The 25,400-nt window shown below is 40.1% G+C and overlaps 2 protein-coding genes across 6 annotated transcripts in view; both read left to right on the top strand.

Annotated features, from left to right (window-relative positions):
- The first annotated feature begins 6,912 nt into the window (after positions 1-6,912).
- zgc:101100 (uncharacterized protein LOC445169 homolog) lies at positions 6,913-8,505 on the top strand. The gene is made up of 3 exons (XM_041040412.1): positions 6,913-7,078; positions 7,671-7,846; positions 8,008-8,505. The coding sequence occupies exons 1-3, from the start codon at positions 6,913-6,915 to the stop codon at positions 8,503-8,505; spliced, it is 840 nt and encodes a 279-aa protein (XP_040896346.1).
- Positions 8,506-9,800: 1,295 nt separating this feature from the next.
- csnk1g2b (casein kinase 1, gamma 2b) overlaps positions 9,801-25,400 on the top strand; it is a 34,516-nt gene continuing 18,916 nt past the window's right edge. For 4 of the 5 annotated variants that reach the window (XM_041040030.1, XM_041040028.1, XM_041040029.1 and 1 more), the window contains exons 1-2: positions 9,801-9,923; positions 13,088-13,878. In XM_041040030.1, coding sequence (XP_040895964.1) covers positions 13,651-13,878 — 228 coding nt within the window. In that variant the 5' untranslated portion in view covers positions 9,801-9,923; positions 13,088-13,650. Of the gene's footprint in view, positions 9,924-10,050; positions 10,175-13,087; positions 13,879-25,400 lie in introns of those variants that run through there. The other variant, XM_041040027.1, reaches the window with a different exon arrangement.

Below are 25,400 nucleotides of genomic sequence, written 5' to 3'. Positions count from 1 at the left end.
CTTTGACTAGTGGGGGTCACGAGGGGGAAGCTGCAGGCCGGGGCTCTGAAACTGACCCCATGCTGGGCGATGGAGATCTGCTTTATCTCTGTGAGAGCTTGAGCAAATAAACACTTTACTGCACTCATCCTAAATAGACCTGTAACAGTTAATCAATCAGTTGTTCTGCAGAAAAATTGATCTGCAACTACTTTGATTATTAGTTGATGCCAAAAGTTTGCTGGCTATAGCCTCTGTTCTGGTTCCTTCTATAATTATAAACTTGATATGTATGAGATTTGGACTTTTGGTCGTCTTTTTGATGATTGTCAACTTGAACCAAGACATTTTTTGAGACCAAACGATTAATCAGGTATTGATTTGATACATTTTTTGGATTATGAATATAATCATCAGTTGCAGCCCTGATCCTGAGCCTGCTGCTCATGGTATTCAGGCCTGCAACTGATGATTATTTTCATTATCGATTTATCAGTTAGTTAGATTATGTCAGAAAACTGCAAATAAGGCCTCTCACAGCTTTGCAAAACTGACAGAGACGTCTTCTGATGTCCTGTTTTGTCTGACGAACAGACCAAAACTCAAAAGCAGCAAGTCATTTCAGCTCTAAATGATTTTTGATCTGTTGCATCCTTATGTAGTTAATCAGAAGTGACCAGATCTGAAAGAAAGGGTGCCATCGAACGCAGAAAAGTGAGAACATTTAAAATACAGCTGTGCACAAATAGCTGTGTTGAATGGCATGAAGCTTGGTGCTCTTCCTCGTGCAAAATCAGCTCTTCATTCCACTTGGAGTGCTTGTATTTGTGCACATTTGTGTATTAAAGGTTCTCACTTTCCTTTATTTGATGGCTCCCCTCATTTGTTCCTGTGTAACTTCATTCTCCTTCAGAATGAAACTCAAACCTGCTCGGAAGTCGAACAAAATTGCTGTTTACACTGTTTATATTATCACTGGGCTTTAAAAGGCTCAAAGTTTGTTTTCTCTCTGTGGTTCCGAGTTCACCCCTTCACCCTTAGTCTAGCCCACTGTGGGTGCCCCTGACCCCCAGGGGACGCCCACAGCTGCCTGCCCCTCTCTCTCTCTCTCTCTCTCTCTCTCTCTCTCTCTCTCTCTCTCTCTCTCTCTCTCTCTCTCTCTCTCTCTCTCTGTCTTTAATCTGTTGCACTCTTGCCCAATTAAGAGTCTGATCTTTACTCAGTCCCTCGTATTGATCTGCTCGTGTAGCTGCTTATTGCCATGCTCCCAAGGGCAGTGCAGCAGATCATAAGAAGCTAATTGGAAGCTAATGAGTCTCTAGGTTGTATAAAGGAAGAATTATTATAGCTTGATGCATTTCTAAGTCTCATGGCACCTCATTTTAAATAAATCAAATCAGACTAATGGTTTAGTTTGTTCATAATGCATTGTTATAGATGGTAAAATGACTTTGCTTATAGCTGTCATAAAATGATATTGTCATTCAGATTCCACACGGTGAACCAAAGCCATCTCTGGGTGTGTATGTTTGAGATTTTTGTGTGTACTTGGTGTGTTTGCAGCTGGGTCAATGTCACTCTAAGCCCTGAGGGTGTCATAGCCAGTGTCAGGCCTCACAGCATGATCCTGGCACTCAGAGGGGCTTAAGAAGACAGACTGACCTGCCGCCTGCTCTCCCTGTCTCTCTCAGGTCAAAGGCCAGCCGGCCCTATTGATTTCCTCGATGAAGAAGTCTTTAGCTCCTCCGCCTGCTCTCCCCTTTTCGGCCCACATGCTCCCGGACTAACACCGAGGCCCCCAAAAAAGGCCTCTCAGTTGTGTTTTGCATGCCGATCGATCCAGTTGGTGTCCGAGGGGGCCTTCCTTTGAGATAACTGACATCTACAAAGGTCCCCTCCTGACAGGCCCTTGTCAATATATATTTCCACTATTGATAAGTAATTAAAGAAAGCCTGAGCATAATGAGCTTTGCTTTCTAAAACATCTGTTAAACAGGAGACATTAACAAAAACTTCTTACGGACAAAAAGAGATGAGAAAAAGAAGAAAATTTACTCCTCTGTCACCCTCTCTTATCTTTCTTGCTTTTGTGTGATCAGAAACTAAATCGGCTTCTGGAGTTTTTTTGTCCATATTTTGAGTCAGTACTTGCCACCTCTGTCTCCAATATGTATCTTCAGCCCAAGACCCCTAGCTGAAGACCAGATTTATTCAACAACTGAACCAGTTTGCTCATCTTTTTCTCTCAGTTCAGCAAACTGAATATTTCACTATACAGAAAGAACTCAGTTTTATCCGATCAACAAATACTTAATTAGTATAAATACTAAATAGTTTAGAAGGGTGCCTTATTAGTGGTATAAGTGGTACCAAAAACTGTAATGTAAATTATTTTGGAGGATCCAAGAGCTTCCAAAAATAATAAAATGATCCAATAAACTGATTCTCACAGAATGAAGCAAGCAAAAATACTTCATTTTTTTCTCACTGCCCTTTTCTTAAAGCTCTATATCAAATGTTTTGCACTAAATGCGACCTACTGTGTTTTTGCAACAGCACATAAAAATGTGGTATATATAAATGTAACAGCTGAACTTTAATAACTTCATGTTATTTGACATCATGTGGGATAAAGACTGGATGTTTTGACAGTGACTATTCACAACGTCATTTTCTTACTCTCAGCAGTGCAGTGAGGTCCGTTTAATTCCCTCTGCTATGTGACAGCAGTTATTAAACCTGCGCGGGTTTTCACCTGTTCAGCGGTGAGACTGTTGTCAGTGATGTGGCTTAGCCTTTTGTCTTTTATTCACTTTAATCCATGCATGTGTAAGTGGATCCTCTAAGAGCAGGATAAGTCCTTTCAAGCGGTTTTAAACACTACAGGAGGGATGAAAATCCACTAACTTCTCATTTACCTCTGCACTTCATACTTATATCCTGGTGATTAGACCCTCTGCACCAAGATCTGTTTCTTACTTCATAAAACTGCTTATTAACTTAAGGACTAATGGGATGATGTGATGTTAGTGTTGTTTAGAGTTGCTGTGGGAAATCTGAAGATGAAGTTGCTGTCAGAAAGTGCTGGATCACTGGGAAGTGAAGAGCTAATTGAAGAGGCCATTACTCATTTTGACTGAACCCTGGTTGTCCTGATGAGTAGGAGGTGAACCCGGCCGAGCCCTGCTGGCCCGCAGAAGGGGAAATGATCCGGAGGGGGGCCAGTGAGTGAGTCAGTGGTGGCGGCTCTGGGATGGGGTGGGTCACACACAACCACACTCTTTGTGTTCCTCTAATCCCCCCAGCCAACACAGCTTTGGCCAGGTTTCATCATGAAAGTGCCATGAAATAACTACTTTTTTTCTCTCCTCGCAGTAAATCTCCCCTAATCCTGCGGGCTGCGGAGACAAAGGCCTCTGGGACCTAATCCTGGAGCTTTTAGTGGGGCTGAGGGGCTGGCCGACAGAGGCTCTTCTAAATGACTTATTTCTATCGGACACTAATATAGCTTGACAGCCAAGAACAGCGGAAGGAGGAGGAAAAAAGCCAGGGGAAAAAAGACCACAAACATTTTCACATATTTTGGAAGTCTGAGCTGTTGATTGTGTTCTAGTGTGAGAGGAAGAAGTGAACCATGGTTATTTGGTCTACACCCTCGAAGTACACAGCAGTGGAGACGTCTCACTTGTTTATCTGTGAATATTGATTTAAAAAAGTTAAAGGATTTCTTTATGTGCAGCTGGTTTTGGTGCAGGAATGTACCTGTGGCATCTTATTGTGCTTGTTTGTTGGATGAGAACGTAACTTGAAATTGAACACTGGGAAATGGCAGCAGTTAACAATAACAGAGAATAAGCAGCAAGTTGTACTGTACTCACTGTAATGCATTGTTTTAGATAGTTTTACACTCAGAAAGAACATGTTATATTTACATTAGAAACTAAAAATTAATATGACAGACAGTGTAGATGCACGTTGAGCTGTTTTTTGCTGAGAAATGTTCATTTTCATCACTGAAGTAGTTTAAGCTTTTATTTGGTCCCAGAAACTCATGAATATGAAAGCCAGCATGGTTTCATTTGAGTTTTTGTAAACACAGGGTATGCTCGGTGTGGCCTTCTTTCTCTGGGATGAGTCTATTTTCACTTTTCCATTTTAGATAGTAAACTCAGGAAGTAGATGCGATTACTTTTTAATCAACTTAAGTAGATATAAAAAAATACCCTGAGACTAATAACTACTTACCTTTTTCAGAGAAATTAGTTTCTTAGAGTTTTTTTTTTTGTATGATCATGTTGTAAGATTTTACAGTGTACAATACTCATACAAACAAACTTTTGAAAGTTTTTTATATTCAGTCTGCTTTAATTATCTGGAAAATCTTTGTCATATGCATATTCCTGAAAATACAGACTGGGGTCAACTTCTTTATTTACCATTTGAACTATTATTGGCCTTAAATGTCTAATCAAGACATTTCTGTTCCTAGAAGGAAGAGAAATCACCTCTCTGCTGCTCTTACTGAGGTTTCTCCCCCTTTTTCTCCATGAAAGAGTTTTGTTTTTTTTTTTAAATTAATCCAAATTGTGCATCTAAGGAGCCTGTTGTATGTTGTATGGTCTGAAGAGCCCTCTGAGACTAATCTGTGATTTGGGGCTGTGTAAATAAAAATAACTTCATAATGGCGAGTATAGTTTTATTATTTCAGTTTATTATTTTTTGTTTTTTTTTTTTTCCTCTGGGCATTTTCCATCGGTGTGGACAAGTTTAGTCAGGGCTTCAGGGAAGTATACTGACTGCCTTAAACAATACAGCAAGTGAAGTTAGATGGTTTCACATTATTGCAGTGGTCACTGAGGTATTTTAGTGTTCAGTTACTTTACTTTAAAAAAGCACTCCATCAATTTTACACCTGAAGTTCAGTTCACATCATCACAAAAGAATAATTCAGTCTGTGATAACAGTCATATAAAGTCTTCTGTGGCTCTGGAGGGAACTTTCCAAAGTCTACATATAATAACTTTTGGAACTTTACCCATTTAACTAAGGACTAGTTAAAAGTCAAGATATTTCAGCCTCAGCTGCTCTGGTTTTATCAAACCAAATTCAGCATTTTGAATTTTACTTAAAATGAATTTACAAAATCATTATCAGTAAAATATGTATAGGTATAAAAAAAATAGAATGGAGAATGGCACCATTATGTGATCATTGATGATCGCTAATGTGTCCATAGCATTTAATGTTCTAATGAATGAATTCTAACTGTTTAATCTATAACAATGCATCATATTTTACAAGCTTAAATGTTTTGTGGGTAAAAATTAACTATGCAAAATAACTTGTAACTGCAACCAACAGATATAAAAATGCATTTATTTACCTGTGAAATTTAGAGTGGGAGTATAGAACAGCACAAAACAGAAATACTAAAGTGAGGAATCTCAAAGCTGTGCAGTTTTAATAAATGAACAGTTACTTTCCACCAATGGAGTATGGTTTCTATAAATGTACCATAAGTACTGGTGATGAAAATGTTGGTGCCTGCAAAAAATGATAAACTGTCATGAGAGGAGTGATGACTGGATGTTTTTTTTCTCCTCTTGGAAAGATTTCTACTTTAGTTCAGCTGCACCTAAAGACATTGTTCTCACTGAGCAGAGGTTCAGATTAACTTCACATGGTGACAGTTTATAGGAAAAATATGGTGCTTGTTAGCAAAACAAACCCTCAGAGAAAACCCCCTCTGTCAAAGCCAGCGGTATGGGAGAAAGAGGGCTGAGAAGGAGAGGACAATCAAAGGCTGTTATTTTAATCTGTCCTGCCTCGGAGATTAGCCGACCACATTGTTTTAATTGTTTTAACGGGAGGGAATGAAACGCTCGCTTTTACGGGGATCCTTGGCATAAATCTCTCAAGTTCAATAGTTTCAAAAACTTGAGCCCCTTGCAACCCCCCTCTCTTCCCTCATCCCACCTAATCCCGGCTAATACCTTTCTTTCTATTGGCTAATGGCTGAGGGGAGCCTGGGTAAATGCTTCTTAAATAGTCGTGGGTGAGAATGGTTTCGGAGAATGAGATCCGCGCCACGACAAAGAAGACTGGTGTGCGAGGACATAAGGCCCAAACTAGGACTGGGAAATACTGGACCACAACTCGCGACCTCTGCGTAAAAACGCACCTGGATCTCACGCTTCTGCTCAGGGTCCGGATCTCAGGTAAACAGGTAAGGATTTTATTTTATTTTAATCAGTGAGAAATTCACTCAGTTAGGAGACAGTTGTGTTATTTGTATGGTGGATATCAATGAAATCTGATTTTTGAGTTGTGAGATGCAAAATAGCTGTAAAACTGTGTGTAAGGTGTGAATATTCAGGTGAGTTTAAATTTAACCCTGTAGAAGAACAAATATCTTACCAAACGGTTTTTAACTTAATATTTTAATCCCCATCCCCCAGTATAATCTTTTGCAATTCATATAGACTTTTTCATTAAGTTGCAAGAAGCGAGTTCACAGTTTGAACAGTAATTAATAAAATAGCCAGAAAAGTAAGAGGAGACAATAATGAAGACAGTTCAGGGAGTGTTCAGACCCAATATTGGCTCCTCTGATAGTTCATTCTCTCTGAGATGTGTGCATTTGTTGCTTATCAATTTTACAATTTAGCATGTTACCAAACAATAGCATCTTCATTCATTCCTTCTTGAACAACTGCTGCCTTGCCTCCATGAAAGTAGCTGTTAACAAGTGTATTTCAAAAGTTTTAGAAGTAGATGACACTCATGTAGAGACTTTGGCAAAGTCTCATGTAGAGACTTTGCCAAAGGTTTTAGAGTGGGAGAAGCCTCATTGTCTCCTTCAGTATATTCTAACGATGCCCATATTAAAAATACTCCCTTCGGTATAAACCTTTCTGTTTCCTTAGATCCAGCATGAACTCCTTGAATTTCTGCGGGACGCCCAGCAGCGGTGTGTATCCCCTTCACGGGGTCAACTCTATGCTGTTCGACCTGCACCACCAGATGGCAGAGCAGTACCACGTTTACTCGGCAGCAGGCCCCACTGTGCACACACTGTCTGTGGCTGAGAGGCTGGCAGGTAGGTCGTTAGGGTTCTGTGCAGATCCAATGTGCGTTTCAGGTTTAAAAGTTCTTTCAATTTTATAGTATTATTCAGCCACTTTATCAGTTATAAAGTAGGACATGTACAATTTTGAGATACTTTTGAGGCACTCAACTTTATTTGACAATTTTAGATACTAGTTACCGTACAGATAAATGAAACTAATCAACAGTAATGTAAAATAGTTAAAACTACATCAACCTCAACCAAATACAACAATAAAATGCTACTTACACATTGATGCCTCAGTCATAATAATCAGATAATGTAAAATTGTGTACCACTTACAGGAGATATTTTTCTTGATAGTGAGTACTTTCATGTCGATTAAGATTTAAGTCAGAGAGGAGGGTGAACTTAAAAAAACTGAGTCTGTAATCTTTATAGCTATTTCCATGACACTTGTGGCCCTCCATATTCCACTGCATCCCTGATAACACAGAAAAGCAAAATAAATGTAATTATGTAAATGTAATGTAAATAAAAATAGCAAGGCAGACCCTCTGCTGACTCAGAGTATATTTTGATGGTTTTTTTTTTTTTTTGGTTTCTCTCTCCGTCCCACCAGAACTGATTCTGGAGGCTCGCTATGGGAACCAGCAGAAGCAGCGCCGCAGCCGCACAGCGTTCACTGTGTCCCAGCTGCAGGCTCTGGAGAAAGCTTTCCAACAGACACAGTACCCAGATGTTGGCATGAGGGAGAGGTTGGCTGTTTGCATCAACCTGCCTGAGGCTCGCATTCAGGTGAGAGAACACTCCACCCAGCACCTGACTGCAACTTTAGTTTATACAAAACTTGAACCAACCAGAAGTTGTGTGTGTGTGTGTATGTATATATATTTATATATATAGAGAGAGAAATGTCTCAAATAAGCAAACTTATAGCTGTTAACTCTCTCTCCCAGGTGTGGTTCAAGAACAGGAGGGCAAAGTTTCGTAAAGGTCAGAAGTGCTCCCCACTCATCAGAGACAACAGTCTGGAGGAGACGCCACATCGGTGGAAGGTGGGACAGGAGGAAGTCAGGCCTGAAAACAAGCACAGCGTCATCATATCATGCACTGACAGCGACATCCCTCCTCCTCCTCCTGTGGATAAAAGTAGGGATGTTTGCCCTCCGCTGGCCCCTTCAGCAGACTCTGATATCTCACGGGGCCCCCTCCGACTACAATCTCCTCCACTTTTCCCTTTCATGACAGGGGAGCGCTACAGCCACCCACCACACCAGCCTGTTGTGGGAGTGCTGTCCACGGAGCTCACCCTCCCCCCGGTGTTCTGGCCCATCATACAGCAGCACAGCTCCGCCCTGGGGGTTCCTCCATCATCAGTTACTAAAAACTGTAGCCTCTCCCTTCAGACTGCTTGTTCTAGTAAAGCTGTGCCTCACCCTCACCTGGGGCTGTAACAGATGGTGGACTTATACACCTGACACATACAGCCACAAGTTTCCCCTTCTTGTGGTACACCTGAAGAGATCCTGTGTGGAAGAAGGCAGCAAGATTCAGAAGCACCTACTGCCCTGTTTCTGTAAAGCTGACTACAGACAGAGCACAGAATGTGAATTTTTATTTGGCAAGTTTTACTGAATGCCTGTTTGACTAAAGGTATGTAAAGCTGTACAGTCACATACTTTCAGATTTTTGTTTTCAGTAGACAAAGTATGGATTTGCTTGAAGCAGCAGTGTCAATACCACATTTAAACATACTGCTGCCTCCGTCAGCATTATTAAGCTGGCTACAATGCCAAGTAGCTACATGGTAATAATAACGGTAAAAGCATTTGAGAAAAGCTCCTTATTGTAACAAAGCACTGCAACATAGAAATGTGAAATAAAATTATTTGTTCCTGAATTCTCTGTTTTGTTTGTTTGTTTTGGTTTTTGTTAGGCTTAGTGGTACTACCAGTATGATAGGTTTCACTCATTTAAAGTGTTCTTTAGGGACACATTTACAACACCACAACAATAAGATCATGCATTTTCATTCATTGAGGAGGTCTCATTCAAGAAAAAGATGTGAACTATTGGATGCAAGGCTGGGTGATCATTCAGTGCTATCATAAAACGAGGGTAGAAAATTGTATTGCAATGACAAGATCATAACATGTTATTAGTGTGAGATATGAATTCATTTGTGGCAGCAGCTCACTATCACTGTCAGATCATTTCACTGACATTTTAATTATGGATTATGGTATGGGTGAAATCTTCTTTTGAACGGATGGAAAAGATGAAAAAGATTACAATAGTTGTTGAATAAATTTGATTTAAATTCCACAACTGGGCATCAGCTGTGAGTCCTATGGCAACATACAGTATTTGCACATGTGGAAATTTATTTTATTTGTAACAGTACTGACTCAAATATTTACTGTGGTCATGATAAGGATCAACCTGTACGTGGCACAAAAAAATCCATGTTTTGGGGAGATCATATTCATGGCAAGAATTCCCCTATTTTGTGTTTAATAATCACACTGAAGAACGGAATTGTGTTGCACACATTCACCGGGTTGTAAATGTTTCAATGTCTTCACATCATTTTATCTTCACCTGTGTCAAAACCTCAAATTTGTCAAACAAATCAATCAGTCTGGAGCAGGTACTCCGTGAACTACGCACGCCTCGTCTTTTGCTTTATTCACCAAACCAGTTGCGTTAGTGTTTTTTTCTTTAGCGTAGCGCAGTGACGCTGTGTCCTGGTATCGGGAGGCTTAAAGAGACAAAATCATAGCAACTTGAGGACTAGAGACACGAAATGTGAAAGATACCCACGAACGAAAAGCCATGACTTCGACTACGTTTCGATAGCTGTCGTTTAAAGGTAACATGCTTTCATTTTAACGACAAGAATTCTGTCGACAGATGTTTTTTAAACACGCCGTCCCGCTGTATTTTAACGTTCTCGCTAGTGTTTCGTGTGCTAGCTTGCTAAGTGGCGAGCTACTGAGCTAAGCGGTAAGAGATCCCCTGCTGCCGCTGGTGAGCAGTCGGTTGTTTAGGATTAAGGAGTTGCCTCGAGTGGCCAGGGTAATGAAAATATCAGGAATCTGAACTCAAACGCGATACATTCAGGTGAAACAAATTAGACTTTTATTTTAACATTATTCCAGTTGATTGCATTAGTAACATCGTCGCTATGGACGTTGTTATTAAGCATTTACTAACTAACCAGCTAGCATAGAGAATACCAATCAATGAATATTTTATGCTGTGTCCTGCTTCGACTTGTTCAATTTACGTTAACGTTAGTTCACTATCCGTAGCTGGCTTGTGTCGGTAACAGATTGGTTAACGTTACATCGGTTTTTAATCAGGCGTTGGGCCGAAAGGAACGGTGTTTTTCGTAGGTGCTAGCCAGGTTAGCTGTGTGACATGTCGAGTTGACTGCAACAGTAAGATAGACATCTGCTTTTTGTTCATTTGTCGTTAATGCTGTATGTATATATCACAAGAAAATGATTTACCTGAAACAAATAGCCTACGATAGAACCATATCAAGCTAACTTGAGCTTGCTAACTTACGCCAGGATAGCCTGAGAGTATTTGGCCTTGTTCGCCGGACCAGCGAGTGTAACGTTACCGTTTGGTTTTCGGAACACACTTATCGACGGGGTTCGTTTGTAAGATTTTACTTTAAATTTCTCATCTCGTATCGGAAAACAAACATGGTGCTCACATAGAGTGAAAGCAGGTACTTTAGATCACCCGATAGCTTAATGACAGCTGCCAGGCAATACTCGATAGCCAGTTAGCTATTAGCTATCATTAACATAATTTCTAAAAGGCAGGTATTTTTCCACCACAGACGAGGGAAATTTGGCAATCTGGTGTGGTTGCCACTGTTTAATGTCAGCTGAAAGCTTTTGCTGATAGTTGGATTCGTATTTGAACGTTGGAAATCGTCTTGCGTCGTGTTAGTGCTAGCTATTTCTATTGCCGATCATCCAGCCGTCGTTAGAGCCACTCAACGTTTTTTATGCGTTACCATTCATAGTGTTTTTCGTCTTTGTGTTTGTAAAGGCCACTTCAATAATTGCGATATATAGCTACTCACCTAGCATGTTTTAAACTGCTTGACAGATATACCAGACAGCGGATATGAAAACAATACACAACTTCCTGAAATGAGACAGTCTAGACATATGGCCAACATAGTCAAAAAGTTACCTGATCTATGCTTTCTTATATTCCAACACGAGCATACTTTTATTTTAAATGCCTGAGTGTTGTTTTTTTGTGTCACCTTGAAAGAAGACGTTTTTTTGCATTGTGTACTTTGCCATTTCAGTTGTTGTGATCAGTTGCATCACACAGGCTGTAATAGCCTCTACCCACCTTGTCTTTTCTTCTTATCTTGTGACCAGGTAGGCGAGTCTCCTCTCATGTCATACAGTATCGTCATGTTACATGACATGACAGTGTAATGACTGACTGCATACTGGCCTTATGAATGTGCTCTTTTTCTCAGGCATTCTCTCTGCAGTGGTCATAATACAGACATTACACAAAAGATTTTCTGTGCATTTTGTGGGCTTTTTTGTTTTAGGCTCCAGTAGCAAGTGTAATTTTATAATATAGCTATGGCTTGTTTGGGAAATGTCATCTCTTCCATTGTTTGCAGAATAAACTTGTGCAGAACAGGTTTAAATCACAAAGACATAACATGTGTGAAGGATTTTAATATATATTTAACATAAAATGATGCTGATTCAACACTGGCATTCCTTAATCTGACAATTCTGTATTTTAGTCCTGTCATAGCTGTAGTAGTTTTTTGGTCGGTCAGATACAGTTGAACTAGCTGTAGACAAGACTGTATCCAAATCCTTCCAATATTATGCTTTACAATGATGCAAATGTTATGATGAGATGAGGCATTACAGCAGCCATTGATCCGTGTAAGTGCCTTTCCATAGGAAAGAATAGCTGCCCATAGCTAGTGCCTGCATTACCTGCTCTCTTCAGCACCACCAACATCTTAGATCATGGACATGGGGGAGTTGGAAGAGCCACTCTGGATGGAGACGTCTGCATATGATTGTTTGCAAAAAGCTGCGCAGAGATGGTCAAATTACACTGCCAATGAAAACTGAAGTTATGGTTGTGGTTGATGTCATTTGTGCCTGACATTGCTTTTATAATAGTGTAGTCTGCTGTCTTGTCACTTTTTTAACCTGAGCACTGTTTGCACCATTGAACATTTTTGCATAAGGGAAGAAGCCTATGTATTTGTTTCTAATCCTGGCCTGTGCACATCCTTTTTCACTGATTTAATTCTCTGTTTATCTGAGGATTTACACACTTGCAGAAACCGTTAAATTATGAGCCTGAAACTTATCTTAACATTTCACAACATTAGAGACATTAGTCTTGCACATTAAAATACAACTTTGAGATCTATCTATATTTTCTTTCATGTTCGAGTTCCACTGTGGAATATTTCCACTCATATTGATTGCTTTATTGAATTTGCCTTGCACCGGTCTGGAGCAAGATCTCATTTCAACTATAGTAAGAAACAGCCACAGTAGACATAATTTGATCTTCAAGTAAAAGGTTTAAATTTTTTTCTGAAAATTTTAATCTCTTAATGGCCATGAAGCGTTATGGGAGCAGATAGTGATTGATTTGCCTGTTTTTTTTCTGTATTTTGATTTATATAGATTGCTTCACAGATGATACATATATAATATTTGACAGTGCATTTAATTGGAAACGTAGAATGGGGTGGCCACTGGAGAGGTAATCTCTTTTGCAAGTAGTAAACATGCATATCTTGGTTTTAGTTTTTGTTCTCTGTTTTGTAAAACAGGCCACAAGATATTATAAACTTAAGTGATGAGGGAAGTTTTATAAAAAAAATTAAATTAAAAAAAGTTAGTTTGCCGAGCTTTCGTGCGACAGATGATTCACACTCTACACACCATAGATGAAACTCAGCATCATAACCTACAGATTGATTTCTGTCTCTTTTTACTTTTGCAGATATCCAATACGTCAAACCCATCTGTCACCTGTTTTCAGTTACCTCTGGGTTACCTCGTCTGCTGTGACCCTGCAACATGGAGTCTGTCCACCTTGTCACTGAAGGCTGACCAGAAGGAATGAGGCGCTCCAGGAGATGTTCCCAAGTGGCCTTGTGGATGCAGTAGTTGGGTTTTGGAGTGCTTTTCTATGACTAGTATTTTATGTGTGTCTGTGGGCACATGCTAGCACAACCTGCCTATTCCTCAGGCAGGGACGTGCTACTCTGAGACTGGAGAAACACACAAGAAAGGAGCCCCTTTGTGAAACAAGGAACACAAAGAAAAAAGGGAAGCACTCAGCAAAAGAGCTGTCTGACTGACACACGGGGCACTTCAGCTGTAGGTTCAGCTCGTTTAACTGTCTTGTGAACCATTGCACATTTGAGCAGCAACACCTTTCCTCTGTCCTGTAAGATTTGCCTCCCTCCCCCTCCTTAAAGCATCCTCTGCCATTGTTATAGGAGTTTCTATGGTTTGCATGGCTGGAGAATAACCGTGGAGAGGCCAGGGTATCACAAGCTTATGGATTTTGACAAGAGAGGGGGCAAGGGAGAGACAGAGGAAGGGAAAAAGATGTCTAAGACAGCAGGCAGCAGGACTGGACATGGGGGCCGGAGTTCAGGGACCAATTCTGGAGTTCTTATGGTTGGCCCAAACTTCCGTGTGGGTAAAAAAATTGGCTGCGGGAACTTTGGAGAGCTGCGGCTGGGAAAAAATCTCTATACTAATGAATATGTGGCCATCAAATTGGTAAGTGCATCCTCAAGGTTGATTTATGAACTCAAAATTCCATGTATGCATCACAGCACTGTTCTGGTACATTTCCAATTTGAGTCCACATCCTAAATGAAGAATGATAATTAACGGGTGTTTATTATGCCTTTTTAGCAGTTAAGGTTAGTTTGTTTATTGCATAGCTGACTCTCCTAGTGCAGCAGACTCTTTGACCTAAGAGTGATAGACACAGGAAGTAAATAGAAACTGTTTTCCACCCACTCGTTCTTTCACAACTTGGTCTCATGTACTGTTAATGAATCAACCATGCTCTGCTTCTGTTTATCAAATAGATGAAGAAGGCTGAGCTCAGATTAGACTGTATAATATCTGAATATTATACAGTCAGAGCTTACTTGCTTTGGTCTTTGGTGAAATTGATGCCTTGAAGGTTTTAGAAAAAACAATATTCTTTGTAAAAGCTGAATTCATAAATTCTGCTCTTCCAATTCTACATTTTTCTCAGTCAGTGGAGATGATTCAATTGGAAGCTCTTTCTCTAATAAGTACACACCCGACCTTATGAACAATCAATAATTTACTGTGTCTTTTTGTTTTGTGTCAGCGTGAATTCTTTTTTCTTTTTCCTAGAGCCACTGGTTTAGTAGCATTTAGACTGTGAAAAACCACATGAAATGTCAAGGCCTGTTTGTTTACTGAGTGTTAGCTTCTAGGGCAGCAAGTGACTGCTCAACCATTTCCTCTACACATAAACCTTTCTCTTCACATCTTTTTCTTTGCTGTACATGTGTTGCCACTTGTAGCACTTAGATCACTGACGGATATATTTTTTTTCCTCTGACAATGCCTCAATGTATGCAAGGCCTAACTCAGACTTCAGTTAAGTAGTCATACTGAAGCTGATGGGAGCTAGGCGTCATCTCCACCACAGCTACACTGGTCTGTGTATGATTATCCTTACATTTGTATCTCCCAGGGAGGTCATTATCTCTGAGTGGGCATCCACTGAAGGCCTTACTAACCACATAGAAGACAGAGGTTAGCAAACAGCTGTAATTGCAGTTCTCCTCTCTTCTGAAATCTTCAGTTGTGCTTGCTGCCTCTCCCCCCCTTGCCTGTGAACCCTCCCATCTGTTTGGGTATTTTTATCCCCATGGTGTCCAGCTATATCTGGATCTGGCATTAGGGCCATAACACTGCTCCATGTATCTTGTGGCCCACTGGACCCAGCATTTATCTGAATGTATAATGGTGTGAAGAGGGTGCTCTATTGGAGTAAACAAGCTCGACAAGGCCTGTCTAATAGGCCCTGATTGTATGGAATCTGGTTTATTTAGGTTTTATTTTGAGGACTAATTTCAGATGGAAATTTATGTTTCCCTGTTGTTAATTTTTGGTCCTTCAATGTTTACAGTAACGATCTGTTTTAGGCCTACATTTTCAACATGAACCAGACAGATTGGACTTTTATAGTTTAAGTACTTTTTGACTTGTGTAATGGTGTGGCTGGGCCTGACATGGAGAGGGCTTCTCTCATGTCGGCTGTTGGGCTAACCCAGACTCCAGCACAGTTGTCTGTCCACATGTTTCTGTCTGTCCCAAGTCTCACAGCTCCCCGGGGTAACCCAGTGAATGTCACTGCCTGTCCAGCAGGGCTTCTGTTTTGTCAGAGGCTGTTACTGAGCTCCTGCTTATGGACTAAAACAAATAACGGCCCTGTTATCTACGATCAACTGCTAACACATGCTTGACATGAGTATTGCCTCCTCCGTTGTCAGTCACTGGTAACTGCTCACTTGTAGATGTATAAAACCTAAAATAATTATAAGTATTGTGAAATGCCATGAATTGTGTTTATGTATTAGATATTGTTGGGTGGTAACCATGCATATCCAAAACCTTTGAAAAAAAAAAATCTGTTTTTTAAAATAACTGAACACCGTGAGATTTAGTCACACACTCTTGTTATTAATTTTCATTGGTTAAATATCTGTAAAACCTACTGGCAGATGTAAAGGGTGACCAATAAATGAAATCTGGAGATACAAGGTGTCTGCCTAACAACGACGATATGTTGTACAGTCTGATAGAATTCCCTTTTAAATGAATCAGTTTATAATTTTCTGTGAAATAAAGTACTATCTTAGGGCTGCAGCAAATAATTATGTACATCACTGATTAATTGGTTATTTTTTTCAGTTTAATAAGCAAATTAGTACATAAAAGTTACAATAGTAAAAAATGCCCATCACAATTTCAGAGAATCCAAGATGACTCTTTATATTTATTTTTTCTTCACCAAAACGGAAAGATATTTCTGATTACATATATATAAAAGAGAAAAGCAGCATATGCTTACTTTTCAGAATCTGGAACCAAAGAATGTTTTAGATGATAAAAGACTTGGCTCACTAATAGATTATCTTAATAGTTGGCACTTTGTAATTTTGAAAATAATCAGCAGATTAATTCAGAATAAAAACACCTGTTAGTTTCAGCCCTGATAGGCTATACTCCTTTCAGTACTTCCTTAGTCATTAAAGTCAAGTAGGGACAATTTGAATTCTTAACTGACCAACTGTTGTTGTCAGTGAAACTCTAAGTATGTCAATTATTACTTTGTGACTGACTGAATGAAGGTTGTTGATCTACCAGGAAAACAATAAGGCAGTGGTAAAATTCAACTTTGTTTAAATATCAAAGTGTAATTTGTTGTCTGGTTGGTTAAAACCAGTTGCCTCTCATTTGTCGTAATGCAATGAATTGTAGATTAACATTATGGCACCTGGTGATAAGTGTTGATCTGGTGCTTTATGTGCTGAGGATCTTGTTTACCAACGTGACGAGCTGAGCGTTTGGGTGGTGCCTGCCTGCACCTTGGACAAAGGTGAATGCCAGTGTCACCCCGCTTCACCATGTGATAGCAGAGATAGAGATGTATGTCAAGGCAGTGCACTAGATCCTCTGTTGGTGGATCTGGAACTGCTGTGAATGTTGCTGCAAAAAGCAAGAGAGAAGGGGGAAACTGCTGAGAGCTGAAAGGTTGTCTTTGTTAGCAGGCCTTGTCGACACACAGTGGTTCAGTCTTTGGTTCAGCTGGGTGCTTTCTCACACTGACAAACGCCTGTGTGATGGAGGCAGGACCGTATAGCCACTGCTGTAAGTACACTGCAGGCTTTACTCCCAAGGGGAGATCCCAGTGCCTTAAAGAAACAGCAGCATTTAAATGTCTGCTTGCTGTCGAGGCTCACTGTTGAAACTAGCACTCATCAGCCTCATTTAAAGGTTAAAGGGACAGCACCATCTCTTGCAATATGCTCCCTGGCATGGTGACATAACTGTCCACTGTGAAAACGACCATTTAATCCTCTTTTTTTTTTTTGCACATTACTGTTTTTGACCATTTTTATTTTAACACACTTATCTTGTATAGTGCTTGCTTTCTCTTACTTGCCGATACTATCTTCAGGGCTTTGTCTTATCAAGGTCACTGTCCCCCTTTTAACTCCATCATTTTCTTTGCCTTGGTTGCAAGGTGCATGCACATACCCCTCATCCATCTATTTTCACTGACATATCCACCAGTCCACTCTGTGAACAGTCAGAGTTACAACCCGTACAGTTCGTGTTTCATTATCGCTCCTTTTCCTGTAGTTGGTCATTCATTGACAGATAAGAGGTGTCTGTGAGACATACAGCCTACAAAACTGGCTTGGTAATAAGTAATATACCAGTTATAGGCTCCACTTTGTTGTGATGACTACCTTTGACTGTGACAAGTGGCCGTAATATTTTCCCAACATGGGAGGAAAGTAATAAGTGAATCTCATAGCATTGAGACTTACTGTACAACATGGTTTCTCCCTATAGCACAGGGAGAGGGGGTTGATATCGGAGTGACCATCTAGGGAGATGAGCACAGTAAACACAGAGACCTTGTGTTTAGTCATGTACATTCAGAGCAGTGTTTTACCACGTGTGTGTTGAGGATGGATTTCAGACTTAAAAATGAGCTTGCCCTTTGCCATCCCAAAATACAATGGTAGTCTGGGCTCTTTATTTTTAGCCTGTGACCTTGATTGCTCCGGCTGAAATGACAAATGTTGCAGATGGACTTTATCAGCTAAAGCTAATTAAGGGTAATTCCAACAGTTGGCCGAACTACAAAATTTAAGTCTTGGTTGTTGTCTGACTGGTAAACGTGCCCTGCTAATGTCTATACCATTCACACCTGAGCAAAGATGTTTACGAAGATCAAGAAACAAGAATCACAAAAAATCTCTGCTAAATGTATGGTACATGGTCTGCTCAGCATCAAGCGGCAGAAAGACAAAGGTGGCAACCAGCTGGTGAACATAGAGGAGCACAGATGTGTTTGGCGCCACTGTCGCAAAGACTGGATTGCTTTCCCTTTTCCTCATAGCCTAGAAACTCCCAACAGCACAAGTTTCACCACTGTTCATTTTAGAAAGGCCACAGCCAGAAAACATGCTCTTGGTTTAGATTATTAAATAGACAGTGAATCCTAGATGCTTGTTTGGCTGCTAGTGTTGGTTTTGGCATCCAGCCATCCAGATTTGTTTCTGGCTGGTCCTGTTTTCCTTGTTGCTTTTGTTTGGTCTTCTGGCTGCAAGTGGTAGCTAGCAGTAGCGTTAGCTACATGGCTACCGCTACCAGCCTGGTTTCTGTCCAGCCAAGAAACAACCGTAGGAATCCCAGTTTGAACTAGAAACCCTGATCTCAGTCTTATATTTAAAAAAAATGAGTCAAACACCCGGTTGAATTAATAAGTAGGCAGATTTAGTTTACTGATCTAAAATAATGCCAACTGAATGTCGGTTTTGAACCCTAAGGTCTTTCCATCAAGTGAATGCCCTTCCGAGGTTCACTCTTGTTTCACCTTGGTTTCTCTCACTCTACCTCTTTGCCATCTTTGCCTCCTCTGGCAATGGGGCTCTTTTTCTTTTGCCAGTAAGAGTTTCCACAGTTGCATCGGCTGTTCCACCGTCCACGATTCCTGCCACCTGGAGAAAGTTACTGATCGCTACTGGGGAAAACAACAAAAACAAAAACATGTTTGCAGTGTTTAGCTTGTTGTGTAGTTCTGTTCTGTAAGTGGTAAATGATAAAATGGGCTTTAAATATTTCATATTAAGTATATTGCTTCCAAAGAGTACCTATATGCTGTGGGGAGTGGAATTGTACTGTATGTATGCTGAAGGGTGGATTGCCTCTGGCAGACTTTTTGTTTTCTCTGCCTGAGTCACTGATGCAGAGGCATAAGCGGACGGCAGTTCAGATGAGTGAAGCCACTCACGCCGTTGGTCAGTCGTGATACTCAGAAGGAAATCTTAGGTGTTGTATCCAACTCTCGTCTGCCTCCCACTGAATCTTGAAAAGCAGCTCTTGTTGCAGTAACTCAGCAGCTTGCACCAGCTCGCCATGAGGCAGTTGTCGAAGGACTGTGAAGGCACAAAAGCTCTATCAGTATGTTTGGCTGGAATTAAAGTGACATTTTGACGATTTAAGTTCTTCCCTACCCTGCTCGGGCTCTCCAGAGGGCATGCTGGGCAGACTGAATGAATAAATCCTTGGATGTCAACAGCATGTAAAAGCCTACCTTCAGTCAACTAGCTAATCCTCAAATGAATCAGTAGCCAGCAGCAACACAGTATGTTCACATAGACACACATTGCTGCTTTGAGGATGATTTAGTAGCTGTCATACAACCTGCACAGGAGAGTCTAAATGTTGGTGACTTCAGAGTAGCAACAAAAACGGAGTCAGTTTTTTATACAAAAATCTGAGTGTAAATTGTGACTGCACAAAAAATGGGCTTGAGTATGGTGTAGGGTGTGTGCCTGTAGAGCAGTGAGTGCTGTGTAATTGTACCTTCTAACTGTACACCCTGCTTCATGGCAAAGTTCTAGTTACACTGACACTGAATTTGTCTCGTATTTTCAAAATTATATGTAATGTTCAAGGCTTTAGTAATAGTTATCTAGTTTCTCACATTTGGCCTTTTTCTGATTATGGTGACTGTTACGAATTAAAACTGCACTGTTCTGTTTTAGCTTTCTTTATAGCATCATAATTGAAGTGGTAAGCTAGAGCTAAAAGAACCAAACCAGAATCAGAAGATGGTAATTTAAGAAGAGCTGAAGTCAAATTGACCTCAGGTCTATTTTGAGAGTTTGCTTTGCAAGACAAAATGGCAAGGTTTGAGGTTAGAATTAAAGCAGCCTCATACCATGTAAGAAATTAAAATATGTTGCTGCATAGACTGGGTTTGACAGGATATGTAGTGCAGAACAGAAGGACTAGGCTCGTGACTCTATTTTTGTTGTTTTGACTTCAGCTTAGAATATTGACTTTGAAGTCAGACAATAGGTCTTTTTCACATTAGACATTTTGTTGTGTGTGTAATTAATGATATCTGTCCAACCAGCTATCCATTTACCATTTACCTTCTCCATGAACCTACTATTTTGCTGGCTCACAGACATGGCTTACTGATACACTTAAAAGGAACAAAGCCATTGTTAAAGGTATTACATACACCTGAGTCTTTCCTGCTATGACAGGTCAGTTTCTGCTGTGAAAAAGCCCCATCATACTGAAATTCAGCTTTCATTTGAGCATTAGAAATAATGGTAGGATTTCTAGCCCTTTTTACCCAAGCACCCCAATTTTTTAATTCAAATTTGGATGATGCTTCAAGATCTTTTTTCCTTCATGTGTTGTTCATGCTGTTTGGATGTGACACTCTTGGATTCTGGAAAATCAGCATTTTAACAGCATTGTTAATTTTTAAGCCTAATATATAATGTTCTTCAATAGAAATAACCTTCTGTCCTACCATTTAGTGACAGTACTGTGTCATTACTCCTAACAAAGTTAAACATATCAGGGAATACACAATACAATACATTATACTTACGCCACGCCTTGCTCTTCTGTTAAATGACAAAGGAGACTTGCCTCTTGGGTTCATGTCAGTGGAACTTCCCATGACTGTGTTGATGACTGGCAACATTGTGTAGCTGTGTTTGCCCTCCTCTGACTGTAGCAGCTGAGTTCAGCACATTTTTAAAGAACCAGTCCAATTTTCACAGAATTTTGAAACCTGCTGATATCATTGGTGTATATAAGGTGGCTGCCATAGAGTTTTCATAATGTTGTCAATGTTGGGAATAAATGGGGAAAACATTGAATGCTGATATATCACATTGACAGGGGCTTTTCCAAGTTCCTTAGCTATGTCCTTTATTATCAACAAATAGGGTTAGGAGCTCACAGAGATTTTTATATGGCAGCTCTCTTAGATCCAGCCAAGGCCTGATAATGATACAATACATTGTGTTCTAGCTGCTATGGAAGCCATCTTGAGTGTTGACAATGAGATAACATGATACGCCAATAATTGTCCTGATGCTATCTCTTCATTCATTTAGTTAAACCACACCTCTCCCATAACCTTTCACAGGTGGAAGAATTTTAAACAATAAAAATTAATCACCTGGTCTAAATCATGACAATAATTCTTAATTAACATGTGAAGTGAACCTAGGTCTAAGGTCACGATTACCCAGCTCAAGTCATGTACAAAAATTGCTGCAGATCATACAATTTATGTCTTTTTCTATCAGACTCAGTCAGTAAGGGATTATCACACTGGGTTTTTGGGCGGCATCTGATGACTCCATCTGGGTACGTTAAATCTGAGCTGTAACTGGAGAAGTACTGGACACAGGCCAGCTGTTGCTCTCTGACACCACTCACTCTTTAACGCCTCCTTCTAACCATAGACACCTCTGATCATCAAGGCTGCTTAAAGAGAGGAACACACACACACCATACACATTTCACATTTGTTTCAGTCTTACAGTTAGTGTCATTAATACCACTACGAAGGCTGCCAAGCAGAGATGCACTATGTTGACATTTGAGTTGCTCTGTCTAAGAGGAGATGAGTCACATTGCCAGTTGCATTTTGTGAAATGGTTTACTGGGAGTCAGGCAAAGGTCAGGGTCTATTCTGGTCCTTGTGCATAATGCTGGGTCTGTTCCTCTGGACACGGCACACATAAGCATACACAAGCACATGCTGAAAGTCACAGCGACTTTTAATAAACAACACAGATGTTTATTTATGTGTTGCATTATATCATTTCAGCTGTCTGTTTTACTGTACCATGCTGTTTTTAAAATCTTGTTTTAAGGATCTTCTCTGTTAGGTTAAAGGGAAGTCTCGTATTTCGTCACAACATGACATCGTGCGTCTAGATCTGAAAATTTCAAAAATACAAAGTTAATTAACTTACGGAGCTTCCTCGCTCGCAAATGATAATGGTTGAGTACAAACACCAGCTGCTCAGAACACTTTAACCAGACAACAAACAGGTTAGATGTTGGCCTGCCATCAAAGGTTCAGGTTAAGGTTTTTAATGTTAATTAGCAACATCTGATGTGAGCTGTTGTTGCCTACATTTGTCACCAGTTAATAATCATAACTAGCTTCAGAGTTTGGCAAATCATTTCATTTTTTGGCAAACCTCAATTGTCTGAACTGAATTCATAATCAATAGGTGGTTCATTTATTTTCCCACCAATTGACTAATTGTTTCATCACTAGTTGAATATAGTTGAAAATGACCAACTTCCCAAATTCAAGAGTGAAAACTGTTGCAAAATAAATATTTCTTGGGTCAGAAGATGAAGAATTATGACTACAGTGATCAACAGAATAAGAATAATTATTAGACGTTTTAGGTGGTGTGTTTCCAATGGCAAAAAGGGCCGAAAATATTTTTTTCATTTTGAATTCATAATATAAGTTTTGACCAGATATTAGATATACAACACAAAGTGGTTACGCTGTGACTGTGGTTTACTGTTGTTGCATGTCTGTTATTTGCCACCCTTTTATGTTCTGATTACATCTATCATTTATGGTTTTCTTTCTTTCTCTTCATTTGGTGGTCATTACTCCATCCAGCCACTGAGGTCAGTTCTGATCTTTCTCAGCTGTGTTGGAGCAGAGATCAGATTTAGCCTAGATGACATCATATGCAGAGTTGGTTAATCCCAGGAAGAGGACTTTATGTGATTCTGATGGCTTGCTCCATCCCCGCAAGTCTACAGAGGCTGCCACAGGTTAAAATACAGAAACCACCACCTAATCCTCGATGACATAATCACATATTTGTACAAGCTTCAAGTGTTTTATCCTAAGTGGGATCCTTGAAATGGCATGTAGCATTTCATCTCACACCCATCCCCAGCAACAAGATTTGATCTTGCCAGAGCGATATTTGCTGGTAGCGCTGTTATCAACAAATCTGTAAGCTTTTTAGCTGTGGAGAACAGCAACTACAGGACCGTTATCACTGTTCTGTGTCCCTCTAGTCCATTGTCCCTGCAGTAGTTGTCATAATTTGATTGAAAATTCAGCCAATAATGGTGGCTGTGGAAGTGGTCATGTCTGATTGGCTTTTGTGTTTTGGAAAAAGCTAGCTCATTATTTTTGATGTGATGTTTCCTGTTTACAGGCACAACAAATGTGAATATGGGATAAAGATGTAAGAAACCACACTTCTTCTGATTAGCAGTTAAAAATTACTCTAACCGGCTCAACAAAACATCTGAGAAGTTGAAGTTACACAGTGCACAGACTTTATGGCAAAAAAAATTGGATGCACAGACACAGATCAACAATGCATCCAAAAACCATGAAATATGCCAGACAAGATAAAATAACTTAAAAATAACTGTCCTGGTGCCATCTTGCAATGATAAAATGATGAATCTCTCTACACAAGTACAAAGAATACTAATTACAGACGTTGAATTTGACACAAATGGTAACATTTAGAGCTGCAATGAATAGTCAGTCATTTGATTAGTTGATTGAAAGAAAAATAAAATGTAACTAATTTGATAATTGATTTGAGTTGCTTAAATCATTTTTTAAACAAAAACTGTAGTGACAAACTCCATTAATAAACATTTTCTAGCTCCAGGGTCTCACATGAGACTGTTAGCTGATTTAAGTACCAAATAAAGGTCCATTTAAGTCCCTAAACTGAATAAGCTAAAGGAACTCCATCACTGCACCACAATACAGCAACTGTGACTTGTGTTGGAGCATGTTATTGTGGTCTTGTAAATAGGTTCTCTCAAAGCTGAAATTCAAATGTTCCTAGGTTCAAAACTTGCCTTATTGGTGATCTCATGGAGAGATCCACTGTACAAGGACAGTTTGGTTTCAGACACATGGAATCAAGATACGCGGAAACACAGACAACTGCAGTGTTGAACAGCTGAGGTGGAGAGGTTAGTGTAGCAGCAGGTCAGACAGGGAAGGGCCCTTCTGGCCTGTGGGTCAGCTGTCCTGGACACAGGCCAGCACACTTGGCAAAAAGTGCCCTCTGCCCTCTGCATGACAACACACAGGGTGACCACAGCTTCCACTCCACTTGAGTAAAGTATTGCAAACAAGTTGGTGTTACTGGTGAATCATAAGGTTATCAAAGTTATTCATTCTGAAAAGTGAACGGTGAAGTCAAGGCCAGATAATGAAAGGAATCTAGAAAAAGCTGTTATGCTTCCATTTTCTCTGGGAAATGTTGCAGCACTGTCTCCACCACCAGAGTTTTTCATGATGTGTAGATGTGAGGTGAACGGTGTAGCTGACTCTTAATTTGTGAGTATAGTTTTATAAACCCTAAATACTATTCCCTTGTACTATATTGCTTCTGCGGGTGCAGCCCTGCTATGTCATGGGAGGGCTCTCGTTCTGAGCATGTCAGGCCAGAGAGCAAATCAAAAAACATCAGATATGTGCACTAGCTGAGAAAAATCCTTGTCATATGCAAAGATGTTACATCAGACATTTACATGCATTTGGCCCTGGTCATTTACACAGCCATAGCTTAGCCCATCTGCTGGGAGTAGAGATGACTCTTAAGTACGTAAAGCTGACATAAGCCTCTGTTTCCTATTGTAAGCTGTTTTAAAGGGTCCTGCGGGTTGGTGCCATCTGCTTTGACTCATTATTTATATATTTTAAATTTTCTTTCCCTCTCCTCCCTGGCCTGGCCTGACTTGTGTGAGACGTGCTTGTTGTCCATGCTCATGTGGGAGGTGGATGACGCTACAGCCTTTCTCTGCTCCGCCTCTCAGACCAGTCACGTGTCCTCCCACTGGCTTCCACTCCTCTTTATTGCATCCTCTCTTCCACTCTCGTTTTCTACCTCCTCGCATGCAGAGTAGCTTCTTACTTCTCTGGCAGTCTTCCTTGTTGGCATCATGTGGGAGCATGATGCTGATGCTTTTTTTTTTCTCCATACACTGTGTGGATATTTCACTGTCACTTCAGTTCCCTGTATTTTCCACATCGTGTGGGAACAGGAGCATCCATCTGTTCTCCAATCGATCGTAGAAAAGCCTGTATTAAGTTCCATCAGTCCTCCTTATTACATGTTTGATGTTTTTGCTCACCTTATTATAAGCTTATACACATCCTTACCTAATTA

Source organism: Toxotes jaculatrix, chromosome 6 (genome assembly GCF_017976425.1).
Source record: "Toxotes jaculatrix isolate fToxJac2 chromosome 6, fToxJac2.pri, whole genome shotgun sequence".
NCBI classification, from domain to species: Eukaryota; Metazoa; Chordata; class Actinopteri; family Toxotidae; genus Toxotes; species Toxotes jaculatrix.
This window is presented reverse-complemented; position numbering and strand designations above follow the sequence as displayed.

Excerpts from the sequence above, each read along its gene's own strand:
- zgc:101100 (XM_041040412.1), top strand. The coding sequence starts at position 6,913 with ATGAACTCCTTGAATTTCTGCGGGACGCCCAGCAGCGGTGTGTATCCC. Across the intron at positions 7,079-7,670 it reads TGTGGCTGAGAGGCTGGCAG|AACTGATTCTGGAGGCTCGC; the intron begins GTAGGTCGTTAG and ends CCGTCCCACCAG. Across the intron at positions 7,847-8,007 it reads TGCCTGAGGCTCGCATTCAG|GTGTGGTTCAAGAACAGGAG; the intron begins GTGAGAGAACAC and ends TCTCTCTCCCAG.